General features: G+C 39.9%; 1 protein-coding gene across 1 annotated transcript in view; it reads right to left on the reverse strand.

Moving 5' to 3' along the window:
* HACD3 (3-hydroxyacyl-CoA dehydratase 3) overlaps window positions 1-14,798 on the reverse strand; it is a 362,043-nt gene that overhangs the window by 160,714 nt on the left and 186,531 nt on the right. Inside the window, exon 3 of the mRNA XM_086958018.1 lies at window positions 9,316-9,389. Coding sequence (XP_086814144.1) covers window positions 9,316-9,389 — 74 coding nt within the window. The remainder of the gene's footprint in view (window positions 1-9,315; window positions 9,390-14,798) is intronic.

Consider the following 14,798-nt stretch of genomic DNA (forward strand, 5'->3'; position numbering starts at 1 on the left):
GCTTACAGGAGAGTGAGTTCTTAGTGTTTTTGTGATGAATTACACGTGAAGGAGATATGAAAAAGTGCATTCCAGAGTGACTGAAAAGACAGTGCTGAAGTAGAAACAGAATAGGTGTCAGATATTCAGATGAAAGATGCAGCGAGAAAGAGCGTAGGTGCCTATTATAGAGAGTGAAAATTACAGGCGTGATTGAGACACTGAACACCACTACTTCCTCAGGCTTAATTAATGTTTATTTACAGTCTCATATGTTCAGTCTGTAGACATATTCAATATTATTTCTAAAATCATTGTTCGTATACATTCATCTGAAATAATTTCACAATGTACTATTGTGCATTTTCCACTAAGTAACAACTTTTTACATTTATTTTTCATTTAAGCTACCGTTATTTTATACGTAGCTACCTGGCGGTGGAAAACATTTACAAAATACAGTGTTTAATATTATTTCCCTACCGTAAAAATGATTTCTCAGGGGAATTGAGGCCGTTTATGGTTATTGATGATGAGTAATAGGTTCTAGAATTTTTTGTCAGGAGGGGGTCCTTACACCTAAAAACTTTTGACGAGGGGGTCTCGGCATCAAAAAGTTTGAAGACCTCTGGTTTAGAGTGAGACATTGATTTTGCATATTGGCCACTGAAATGTGAGGTGATTACCTAAAAGCGGCAATGGATGGAATATAAACTCACTTTAAGATGGCGGCCGTCTATAAGACTATGCCCATAATCAAGAAGTTTCACCCCCACTCTTGGAGATGGAGGTATGTTAACATGGGGATTCAAAATAATAATCTTGTAGTGTTGCACATGTGGATCATCGATCCTCAGGGAACTAGAAATTTCTGGAACTCTGTTAAGAAGGTGGCCATGACGATCCATAGTAAGTCATTGGGAAACATCTAGTCATCCTGGGAGCGAATAAGTCCAGGTGGCTGGGATCACGTGGGAAGTGGAGTGTATATAGACGCCGAACATGTGGATGGTGATCTTTAATTATTTATATCAACATCATATCATGGTCAAGAAGACTGAAGGTAAGAGCCTGTGATGCTGTCCCCCGAATACTGAAAAGAGGGAGTAGCGTTAAAATGAATGCATGCCTAGGAATAGAGCGACCGAGGCCCCGGCATAACCCTAAGGTGAGCAAACAAACCATGCGAGGGACATTACTCCAGAGGGGATACCCATTCAGTATGTATGTAGTGTACCACAAGCTTGAATTTAATGTAAGCAAAGCAATATAAATATGGGAATGATTACCTAATAGGATGGAGATGGTATATGTATGTGTGTTTAGCACACTAACCCCTTGTGGGGAGCTACATCATTGAGGCTCTCTGTTTTGTATCCATAAAATAGACAAGATGCCTAGTTGAAAATCCTATGTGAGAAGGGACTACATAGCCCCAAGAACCTTTTGCACAGCTTCATGCCGTCATCTCAGCGAGATTCGGGATAAGTGAAGTTGCTATCATAGCATTATGAATCTAGCAGCAGCATATGCGCTTTTGAAGCACGCAGAGTGGTTTCACAAACAAGCAAGCGGAGAGTAGGGACGATCTTTAAATGGAGTGCCTGTAGCACAGATTAGAGGGTTTCAGCATGAGGATGGTGCGAGATACATGGGGAATACCAGGGAGGAGCTGTGGATAGACTGGGAATGAGGGGGTGCGCTCATGTAGGTTTGGAAAGGAGGGATTGAGGTACAATATCAGGTGAAACACAGGATTAGACTATGCATTAATTGAAATGAGTTTGTTAACATGTATACATAGAATAAGGAATGCATATTTACATCATGTTGCAATGACACATTTACTTACGATCACGAGTATTAACTGTTTGTGTTAATTTTAATTGTAGTGACCCCCGAAGAAGGGCCTCAGTAGCCCGAAATGCATTGGGTCTTTTACGCAAAATAAAGACCGCTTGTGATGAACTTCTGCATCATTCCTATTCTTTGAAAGAGGCCGGGATTGGCTCAATTTGAATAGCAGAAATTTGGAAAATGGCATTGTAAACCGGTTGTGGTCCCTTTGGAGCAAAATGATAAAAGATGGTTAAATGAAGAATTTAAAACGTGGTTTAAAGAAAGAAAAATGAAAAAAATTGATAAAAATGATCGTGAAAAAACATGCACGTCAGAGACGGCATGAAGCTGTGCAAAAGGTTCTTGGGGCTATGTAATCCCTTCTCATATATAGTTTTTCTTAACGTATGGCAGTTGGGCATGCCTATACTGATCTGCAAGCAATCTGATGAAAGCGGGATACAAATATGAGGAATAAAAACATGCAAATAAAGAAGGTGTGGATCCCTATCTCAAAGAAAACTTAGTTGAAAATCCTGGCATATCCATTAAATACTAATATGTGGTCTGAGAGTCTGCAAAGGTGTTAATACATCCAGAAAGACCTGTGGAACTGTTGCGTTTGGACCTAGCCAATTGCAAGCTACAGTGAGAAGCCCTTACAGTTATTGACAGGGGGAAGAGCCCTGATTTTAGGGATATATAGCTAGAATGCCCTAAGGCATTTATATCATTTCTCTCAACATATTTTAAAAATATATGTTTACATATGAGAAAGCCTGTTCTCTTACACGAAAGAGCACAAAGAGATATCTTGATTGTGAGGGAAAGTGTGGACAACCTCACGCAGAAGAATATTTGATGTAGGGGATGGGCCCTGTTCTAAAGAGAGCGATCCAGTAGGATTTCAACTCTTTTTTGCAGCAAATTTGAGAACACAAACCAACTCCACAGAGGAATTGGAACTGGGGACTTGTGACTAACGCAAGACAGGCCAGAGAAATACGGGAGTAGTACACAGACCGGTGAGTACGGGTATGAAAGTCACCTGGAGCATGACCTTAGAGGATGGTTGAAGGATGTTGAGGAAGGGTGGTATCCGGTATGGTGATATATTTACTGAGAACTTGAGGCTGCACTTTTGGTTGAGGTACCTTTAGTAGGCATCAGGATGTGTAGTATAGATTAAAGGGAGCAGTGGGAGAGCAGGGATGTGGAATTCCTATAGCCCGACGCCAGGGACATAATGTTTGAGGTCAAGGGTAACAAGTTTTCATGTGTACTTTGTCCTTGGGGCAAGCAGGCCCAGCACCCTCGGGACAAAGCCTTTGGTTGCCAGTTTACAGTACCACATTATGGATCAGGGAAAGGTATTGCCTTCAGTTAAAGTAATATTTGTGCCCATGTTGTAAAGCTGTTCAAACTTGTATTTATGGTTCATGTAAGCGAAGCTTTTATTATTAGGGTGAGCACTCTAAGTAAATACTGAAAGCTCAGACTGCACTACTCACAGTGGTCCAGTATAAAAATGTGTACACACGTTTTCAATCTTTAGCAATATGAAGCTATGTATACTGCTCCCAGAATGTTCTCTGATTAGATGCAAATATTTGCAGAAGCTTGAAATCAAGATTGATGATTCTTTACTTTCAAAATAAAATGTTCACAAAAAAATGTAAAACCATTTAGCTAAACTACTGTAAAATTTTAGGTACTATTTCTTTACAGCATCATTTAGTCAAATGTGTTGATGTATGCTAGTATTTTCCAAACATATTCATAACGGAAAGTCAGTGGAACCAGTTTCAGTAAGATGACGGGAAACATAAAAATCAACAAGCATTGGTAAAACCAGTAGGTTTGAAATTGTTGGTCAGCCTTTTGGATTTGTCAATGCATTAATTGTTTTGGCATGGTGTTAGTAAAACCTTACTGGTGTGGGAGCTGCTTGGCCCTCTCCATTATAACAAACATTGGCAAAAGCAAAAATTGTTTTGGTCTCAAAAAGCGCACATTGCCACTGTAGTTCCTGGCACTGAACAAAATGACTGTGTCTCAATATGCTCCTTGTCAAAGAACAGAATGCTGTCACTCACAGTGAAGCTAGCCCATAGAGAGAGAGAGAGAGACAGAATTTTAATAAACATAAAAGGTCATGGATAAACCTAGACCTAATATGGGGCCCAAATATTAAATAGTCTCTAAAGTGCACCCATGTACTTGCATTAATTGCAGATATACGACTTTCGTGAATTCAAAAGACTTTACAGAAGTAAGCCAAGAAATAGTACGCCTAGAAAATATTTGTGAACTGCATTTTAGCATGAGCAAATATGCAGGTGTAGATTTTAAAGTTCTCTTTCCCTCCACCAACTTTTTCCCCAACCCTGGAAGAAATTTTATGTCTGCCATTGTCAGGAGTACCTCAGTACAGGAAAAGATTAAAGAAGAGTTGGTGAAAACCCTTAAAGCATACAAGTTAATAGGTTTGCTCCTTGGAACTGTTGCTTACCATTAACTTCAGCCTCAGTATGCAGATATGCGAAAAGGTGGCAACATAAGGAAATTGCTAGCATTCAAACCCTACTATAGAAGGAGTCCTGGCATAATCAGAGAGCTATTTCAGAACTCCTATATAAGATCACTGCCATAATTTGATGCCACATTACATGGCACAAAGGGGACAAGTGGATTTTGTTACAGGACAAGTAGATTTATGAAGCAACCTGCCCCATGGACAAGTGGATATTTTATTAAATTCCACACCCCTGGGAGAGCGAGTAAGAGGGAGTCTAATAAGTGAGATGATCACGATGGATGACCTTATTGGACAACCTAGTGATTTAGGTTTCACCTGGACGTTGTAGACACTGTTATACTGCATGATGAACGTTTGTACAAAAATGATATCCATTGGGATGGGAATATCGAATATTTGATATATTTTTTGTTCATAGGTTGGATATCTTTTCAGTCGTAAATTATGGGAGAGTCATTGTTATTGCCTGCGGAAGGTGGCGATAAGTGGAAGCTCAGTGAAACGCATCAACTTTTGTAACTTACTAAATCTGCAGCAATTTCTTGATACAATACAAGGGAACATGGGAGTAAATCATGTGTTGAGTGTTAACAAAATAGATCAATGTTCAGTGCCTTATGTGTTTCTCCCTTTGTCTATTTTCGTCTTACAAACAATTATGTGATTTGTTTTACGCTGTGTTTTTAATATTCCATTGTATTACAATGTTTTTAATGACATGATAGTGATCTGCACTCTGAGATCACAAAAAGTGGGAATGTATATGAATAAATAATGGATTTTTTTTATACCATATTAAATTTGTAAAGGTATCCATAATGTTGTAGAACTAGTTTGTTTGGAGAACCACATTTTGACCTGTGTGATTCATATATAGATTAACGAGTAGAGTGACTGAGTGAGATAAAGGAGAACAATTTTCCACAAGAAAGGGGAATCGATTTCACTATGAACTGCCCAGGACCCAATCCAAACTGCGCATGTGAGAATGAAAGAAATCTATATTTAACTACAGGTCTCCAGGTTGCTCTCAGACACCCTCTCTCCATCACATATAGACCTTATCTGCCCACAGAGCAGAACATGGTTTCAGTGACCAGAGGGTTACATCCTCTGAAAAGGGGGTCCTGAGAAGTAGTTTATAAACTACCCTGTGCCACACCTCAGCTGTTAAGTTAAGTGAATATGGTATGGAAAATCTTTTGTGACACCCTTCCTCATCATAACAGTTTGGGTAGATGATACAAAACTCTGCGGTAAGACTACTACTGAATGTCCCTAAATACGAGTCAGTAGCTAAGGGAATTCGAAGCCTCCACTGACTTCCGGTAGCGCATTGTGTTAAGTTCAAGGCGTTATGCTTAGCTTACAAGGCCTTGAACAACACCGGACCAACGTTTCTCAAAAATCTCTTTTCTGGGTCCCACCCGGTCAGACAACTACGCTCTTCCGGCGCTAGACTTATGAGGGTTCCAAGGATCCTAACCTCATACTGGGGATGCCGAAGTATCTCTTATGGCACAGCAAATCAAAAGAATACGCTTCCAATCAATATCAGAAATGCTAGCTCATTAACCTCTTTCAGAAAGGGTGTAAAACATAGCTATTTCAGAAGTAGATCCTTCTTCCCGGGCTTACCTCTGTCCTAGCGCCAAGACACCTCCGGGTATTCGTGCGCTCAATACGTTTTACTAACATGCCATAACATAACATATGGTCCATGCATACTCATCAAACCGCCTTCTCCCGGTTGGGGTCGTAATCAATCGAACTGGCTGTATGTTGGAGCTGGATCTGGCAGGGCCAATCCTCCCTCCAGCCAGGGAAGTTTCAGGATATTAAGCTTAACTCTGTACCAGCCCACACAAGTGTACACAGCAATTTATCCAACTGAGAAGATGTATTAGTCAACATCGGAAACATTCCTTTTTGCAATATATACAAGCAGCCCGGCAAAAATACCAGTTTAGCCAGGGATATATGTCCCTTGATAGAGGGGACCGGATGTTCAAGAACTTGACTGATCGACACAGGTCCTCTAACAACTTCCCTATGTTCTGGTTATACTGGGCCTAATGGACAGCTAGTCACCCAGATCCCTAAATATTGCAATTTGCCCTTTTCCTTTTGCAGTCCCAATCCGTGTGGGTAGGTCACATTAGTGCATCGTAAGCCACACAGGGGGAACAGCCTAGACTTAGACTTGTTTGTGTACAATCCTGGTACTTAGGCTTAGTCCCTCTGTTTCTGGAGAAGGAAGAGCAACAAGACGTTCAGGTCTTGCATATACACCAGAGTATCACTGGGTACGTTGACACCAAGTGACAGTTGCCCAGCAGTGAGAAGCCCCAAAGTCCTAATCCCGACCCTGGCTACTGGGTGTGCATACAATAATTGCACCACTGAATAAAGGCAGGGTCATATTCCATGAAACATTTATTTTTAAATTAAAAACAATATTAATGTATTTTATAATAATTTAATATTTCTTGCTATATATAAATTTGTAACAATAAATGTATATAGATTTTTTTTAAAGTCAAAATAAATAAATCTATTTTAACATTATTTCTTATTGGCTCCATTTTATGTCCTTGCCTCCACTGTTTTCTGTGAAAGGCTGTTACAGTCTACGGGGTTGGTCATGTGTTAATTTGGACATAGACCAGGTCTGAGCTGAAGTACATTTACTACTGTTTTGAGTCTTTTTTGGCTGTAGTATCTCTTGCAGTGCACTTCATAATTAGGAATCAGCTTACTTTTTTGTGGGTGGGTAGATCCTCCCTAAACCCTTCACTGCTCCTCTCTACACCCCTCCAGTTTAGTAATAGGTAGTACACTTTTTTCTGCCACTCAATCTGGGCCTTCCCACATTTATTACAAAGGGCCTCCTAAAGAGGAGACCCAGAATGGTCGGAGGCTTTCAGAGTCTCATTGTGGGTTTCACTTTCGTCCACCGCATTACGATGCAGGCAGTGGAAAGTGAAACAGGCCGGTCATTCCGTCTGGATTCCGAGCACTCGGAGGCCTGCCCGTAATCCCTATGGATGACGTTACCGCCGTAGGGATTACGATGTTGGTTTCGGACAGGCTTTCCATGTCAGGCTTTCTGACATGGAAAGCTTGTCAAAAAGCAACATTGGGGGCCCATAGCAGGGGCCTCTTCACCCTGAGGCCTCTGGTTGGGGGCCGAGGGGGCACCCATGGTGCCCCCTGTTAATCCCTGCACCGTGTGGCAGGCACCTTGGAGTGAATACTACGCAGGGCAAGATCGAACAGATAATCCCATTTCTATATGGACGCTTGTTCTACGGCCGGTTTATGGCAGCAGCATAAGCTTCCATAGGGAAATTGAAGTATGCGACCACACCATGCTGTGGTTGGGACCGTCGACTGGAGGTCAGTCGGTCCTGATTCTGCAACCGACAGTGACATGTCTGAGGGTCTCCCCATAGAAGAATAGGAAAGGTGGAGATTTACACTTGTGGTTTGTGAATTTTATTTTGTAATAAGTAAATAGTGCTACTGTAATACTACTTTACATAGTGAAAAATGCAGTTTGTGAATCAGGACTATTATGCTCATCCCCATAGCCCCAGGAAGGTATTACTAAACAGCCACAAGAAGTTTTATACCACAGAAGTTGAACTGAGTCAACTGTATTAGGTATACACATTTTCTTGTTTCTGTATTTTGTAATTGCTTTTTATATGCTGCTTTTAATTGAATCCCATGGGTTCTTCGCTAATTGTGGCTACTTTGTCAATTGAAAAAATTAGACTGATAATTAGACAATTCTTGAGAGTGGACAAACTTCTCGGCCACCACTTCTGGATTATTTAGCCTCTCACTTTCAAAAGCTTTCTTTGGAGGTATTTTTAGCGGTCAAGATTCTTTGGGAGCAACATACTTTCTCTGTTGCTCTTATTGAAAAATAACACCTACGTAGAGCATGAAAAAATCTTCTTTTGTCAGTCCAACTGTAATTTCAATTGCATATTACGTCAAGCCTTTAAAACTTAACTTGAGTTTTCTGTTATCTCAGGGGTAAACACTGGCAGTCGTTAAATATAGAAATACAAATTATTGCTTTTAATGGAACAATTACATTTAAGATTTTCGATACTGCCTTCTTAAAGCTATGCAGTTTAGCTTCCAAATTAGAATTCTCTTAAAGGGTACTGATTGGCTTAAGTAGTTTACGCTGTTTTCCAACAAAGATACATTTAGAGGAAATGGGATGTTTATGTTGTTATTAAAATATATCATTACAAAATAATGGGGTGACCCATACTAGTCCAATGACCTGGGTAATGCTCAGTATAGAAAACAATGGTCCTAGACTAATTGCCTTAGGAAGGTATTCGTTAAGTCAAAATCTATGAACATGATACACATAGAACTCAAGTTACATCATAAGTGTACCCCAGTAGTTTCTCGTGAGAATAGAACAGATGTATAGGGAGGGAAATCAGAGAGTAGTTAAAACAATCAATCACACATAGTAATGTCCTTAGTAAACTGGTTGTGGTTTACAGTAACACCAGTTTTACAGTGGGGCCTGTCTCTAATGGATTCGAAAGTACTGTATCGATTGAATCCTAACACTGGTGGATTAGGGCATTTTAGTAAGCCTCCATAGCGCAGTCCCGGCTTACTAAAATGCCCTAATCCACCAGTGTTAGTACTCCCTGATTTTCCTCCCTATACATCTGTTCTATTTTCACGAGCAGAATCCTTTTTCCACACTCCCCCTGGAGCAACCTTCTTTTCTGTTTTGAAACGCTCCCTACAGTGTTCTGTTATAATAACTGTGATATTGAAGTCACTATTGAAGCTATTTACGATGCTTGTGTGTCTCTTTGAGGATATACTTAATTGAATTGAGAAACTACTGGGGTACACAAAACTATTATACTGATCCTCTTTAACTTGGTTTGAAAGTAAAACATTCCTACCTGAGGCTTTACAGGTTCAAGAAACTCCAGTTTAAACTCATAGGTATTCTCCCCTTTGGCACCGTGGCCCTGGGCTAAGAGAGGAAAAGAGCAGCATTAAAGTATTCTGTGTGCAGAGATACATTCAACAAATATCACTGCAATTCAATATAATATAATAATAATTAAATAATGCAAGACAAATATTCCAAATCAATCATAACACCATCTCTTCAACCATCTATATTATGTGCAACACTACCATAAATTTCTCCGAAAAATCAAGAACATTGTCCATGAACCCAAAAAAAAGAAATACAATTCCCCTTCTGGTGCCTTGTTCCGAACACTGATAGCCACAAATGAAAACTGCCCAAAGAAATCATGATACAAGAAATGGCAGATCTTACAACATAGACGACGTATCTTTTCCCAATTGAGACATAAAAAAAACTTTACAAATTAGATAATTTACATCGCTGTCTGGGTAGATGTTTTGTCACAAAGCGAACAATTTACAGAATACGAAAGTGGCCAGCCTTTAGGAAAACTGGCCAGTTTAGAACTCCCACTCTGGACCTTGCTAAGAGGATGAACTCAGGCAGGTTCCTTACCTAGTTTAACTGGGACTCCACAACAGTTCTTTCCACACTAAACTAAAACCATGAAGAACACTTGTTCAGCTTGGAAGTATCGCTGTCCATATTTTACTTGATCCTTAAAAATCACTTCTGATCACGTTTGCCAATTTTAAGCAAATAATAGATTGAATTAAGGATGGAGGTTCCAGCGCTGTGAATGGTTCATTGAAATACCTCAGGTAAGGGAATCTATGATACCTATTGAGGCTAAGACAGTCTCCAAGTACTTTGTGACTTAAACTGCAGGATAAGTCCAAACCCACAACCATAACATTAACAGAGCTAACAGTATCCTTTCATCTATGTACTCCAATCCAAACTCGTGGATAGAAAATTAAGGGGAAAATTGGTAGGCTCAAAAGCTGTCTGTAGAATATATTTTCCTCCACCTACACAGATCGACATTGCCTTATGCCACCGGCCCATGAATAACATCCAAAACACATTTCATCCTATATAGCTTCACCAACAAGCAAAATTATTTATAGCTTATCATAAAAGCAAACCTATGCACAGACATCACAGTTTGTGTGAATCTTAGCTCGTGTGACCAGTCCAAGAAGGACCAATTCATTAACTTAAATATAATTCCCTGGTAGGAGAAAGCCTTCTATCTCTTCAAAGTAATGTTTTTAACATGTTTTGCCTGCTAATGTGTGGTCCACAAAGAGTTAGCAAGTATAATCCCTCTATGAAACCTATGTATCTCAATCAGTAACTGAGGGTCAATGAAGGCTCTAAGTATTAAAACATTAACATCTGGAAGCGCTCCTTAATACTCTCAGGGTGTCTTTAGAGTCCCTCTCTAATGACAAATTTAATTCAATTATGTATATGTAGGGCGCTAACACACATCCTTGACACACTCTCCTCAAAGACTGGAAACGTTCATTATATTTCCCTTTTAGACCAGAACTAATACTGACAGAGGGGCTTGATGGCATGCCTTTTTATTTGCCAATTAAATCAGGATTGAGATCCACCTTCATCAAAATACCCCCCTAAGCTTGGATTTTTTGATGCAATAAAATGCCATGATAGAATTATTAAAATGTAGATGCACTGTGTCTGTCGCAACATACAACCAAAGCCACAAAATCAAACAGTGATTCACTGTACTTACACAATGTTTAAAGCTGTTCTGAGTTTTAGAAGTACACCTTAATCCATATGCCATTCCTAGACCCAATTAATTCGAATCTTCTCTATTGTTTTCACAGAAGAGACTATAAAGGAAGAGTCTCTAAAGGAAATTGGGTGATAACACTTAGAGTTTTCTCTGTTACTCTTTTTGATTTCCCGCTGGTCGAGATTTCATTGGTGTGCGTCAAATGCTTTTTGTTTGAGGAAAGTCAGAGGGTGTAAAAACCGAAACATTCCAGTTTTTTTGAATTGTACTGTTGATTTTATTTTTAGAAGAAGCGGCCAATGACTTATTTTATCTGCATAGAATTGTACCATTGAAGCTTTGTGTGTACACGAAGAAACTGTAAAGGAGGGTGAGTCGCTGCAAGGAGCAGGTTGTTACGTAAATTTTTGCCATGCTGGTATGGGTCAGTTGGTGTGAAACGCTGCGCTGAGACTGGCTGAGTTGTGTGAAGAGATGCACTGCTATCAGTTGGTTGGCTTACAGAGTTGTGTGGAGATTGGGAGAAGGGCTTACTGAAATCTGACGCATACAGAACAGCATCAAATCATTGAAGGTTTATATTTCATGCTGTGCAATTGTTCTATTAAATTTGAAAACATGTAATTTTTCAAACCAATTAAAGGTATAAGAGGTGATGTGACTACTGGTGTTTGAGAAGGTGAAGAGACACCTTCTGAGGGTATAACTGACAAAGAAGGTGCACTGAGTTTTCCAAGATGGGTAACATTCGTACTTAGAATATTTGACAGATTGAGAGAGACTCTTTGTGTAATGAAGCCAGCTCCTAGACCTACATAATTTGAAGCCTTAAGTGCTTGGGGGAAAATGGCTCGAGATAGAGAGCGAGAGTAATACCAGAGATGAACAAAGCAAGCTGTGAAAAATTCTGCAGACGGTGTATGGGATGAAAGACAGCATAGGTGGAAAAAAGTGGCAGTGGAAAGAACCAAATCATATCCTGGTATTACAAATGAGAAATCAGAAAAACACGAGAAACATATAAAGGCTAAGGCCAAAGGGGAAAAGGAAAAATCTGATACTGATCCTGATTCAGCAGATGACATTTTGGCCGAATTATATGGTGCAAATCTATTGCCATATGTGGGTCCTGTGACGGATCCTGAAAGAATGACAACTTTGCTTCTTAATGATACTCACTTTGCAGAAACTCCAGGAGGGCAGGAGCACAACACTTGTCAGAGGGGGGGTCATTCACTACTGTGAAAGAAAACTGGGGACCTGGCCTCCGCCAGTGTGATACCCCAGGGAGTGACTGTAGGACCCAGGGATCTTGGTGCCACGTCACCTGTTTAGATATGGTGCTTTATGTTTCCCTGGAGAAGTTGATCTAAAAGTCATGTAGGTCATTACTCCCTGGCAAAGCAGACCCAAATATCCTCCACTTCCATGAAAGCTAAGCACAAAGGGAGAAACACGGGCGAGAAAGAGCAAAGTGGACGCTGGGGGGTGTAATCAAATGGAGGTAGCAGAATCAAAGAGGAAAGGTTTGGGGGAAGTAAAAGAAGGGGGAAGGGACAGAGGGTTTGGGTGGAAGTGAATCAACACAGATGACACAGGGAGGAAGCAAACTAACGGGTAGAAAAGAGGTAACAAAAGCAAATAGGCAAGAGAGAAGCACGAGCAGGCAGGGAGAAGCACATGGGCAAAAGAAACAGTGCAACAGTGAAATTACGGGGGACAGAAGGACACTAGTGAGACAGCTGGAAGAACATATGCACTCTCTCTTTTCTGCTTCCACAAAACGTATGCAGGTAATGCTCTATGCTCGTGGGGAGGGGCAAACACACGAAATTAAGGAAAGCTCTTGCAAGTTAACAAATAAGGAGCAAGCAAATGAGAGTGACAATGAAGCCAACCAATGGTAGGCACTCTACGCTTACTGTAAATGAACAATAAGTCTTTCAACAGACAATGCATTTGCTATCTGGTAGGGGGGACCCAAAAAGCAAACAGTCTGCTGCCCAATAGATTTGAAAAATAATAACTATATACAATGGAACTTATTTGACAGACAGTTTTTACAGTTATTTTTGTAGAACTCAGCAGTCTGCTGTCTCTGTGTGTAAATGCCATGTGTGGGGCCAGAAGGCAAATCCCAACTTTAAAAATAAGTAACTATGGTTAAATACTAAATATTTTTGTGTGGAGTGTTCCAAAGCATGGCATAAATGTACAATAAAGAAATACCCACATAATCACCCTTGGGTAATCAATACTACTGTACTATGACACGGCTAAAAATCTCCTTCATCTGCCAGCGGAACGATTATTTTTAAAGCACTGTACCCTACCTACTCGATATGGTAACAAATAGTATAGTGACAATGGCACATCAAGAACTAGCCACATAATTATGGTAGCAAAACTACTGTGGCTGGATCTTTAAATCAATGCTAATTTATTGATTATGATAACAAATAAGGATACCAATGAGCAGCTGCTCTATCAAATAAACCTGATGTACTAATAAATATTACTGTGCAAGGTGCACCAACCGTTTTATTATAATGCCTAACATCACTGTTCAGAAAGTGTATCAGTTTAAACCACCTTAAAGTGTAGCAGGGTTTCCGTTCTCCCACAGAACTGTGCACAGAGATCTAGAACCTGGGTGAGTTAGGGTGACCCAAAACTCACCTTTGTTTCAGAAATCCCCTTACCAAGCTAGCTACAGTGTCTCATCGGTAGTAATAACTTCCCAATGACTTAGACAATCCAGAACATGAACTTAGGGTACCTCAGGTATCGTGGAACACATGAACACTCTTTCGTTATATAATCATTGCAAACCGAAACTGGGAGGCAAAGAACACACGTGCAAGTTTGAAATGTTTATTTTTCAATGCAAAGTTCTCAAACGCAGTTTCTTGTATAATACCAACATACATATCATAAAAATCAGAGTTAGCAGCATAGTCACTAATCCATAATAAGCAAAAGGTGATAGCATGTTATGATGCAAAAATCTATAGAATTCTGTATCACCTATATTTCGCGCACCCTATTCAGTATATTATATTATATCTAAGAAGGTCTCGTTTGGGTTCTAGCAGGGCGGGCCCATACCTCTAATTCTCAGTAGGAGTAGATCACATCAACAGCTACCAGCTCTCTGCATGCGAAGCATCAAGTGTGTTGATTCATTCCCTGTAACTATCTTAAACCCGCGTAGATCCCAATGTTGGCAGCAACATTATTTGTGTTATGTCTAACGTGGTGCGAGGATCAGGCCTTCAGCAACCTTGTGTTAGTTTATTCTTAGAGTGTGCAGTTCTCGGTGTGCAGACAGTTGTACCAAGTGTACCAAGCACGACTGATACTAGAGCAATAACATATTATTCTCAAATAAATCACATCTTTCGTCTAGGTTGAAAGCTACAATAACAATTAGGTGTCGTGTGCAAACTCAAGCTGAAAGAAAATATTGCGTTTAAACATTTAATAAGCTCATGCTAACTTAACACAATATATAGAAACGTAGTAACCATATGACACCCCCCCAATGATCCGAGGACGGTTAAAAAAAGAGAAAACATAAGCTAATACCATATGAGAGGTAAAACATGAAAGCAGAGTTCAATGATATTGAGCCAAGCTAAATGTATGCAAATGTATATAAGATTTTAATAACAAAAATATGTATGAATGCCTATAGTGGCCACACAAAATATAAAAGTCGAACTTAAGGCCTA

The sequence above is a fragment of the Lissotriton vulgaris genome, chromosome 2_1, assembly GCF_964263255.1.
Source record: "Lissotriton vulgaris chromosome 2_1, aLisVul1.2, whole genome shotgun sequence".
Lineage (NCBI taxonomy): Eukaryota > Metazoa > Chordata > Amphibia > Caudata > Salamandridae > Lissotriton > Lissotriton vulgaris.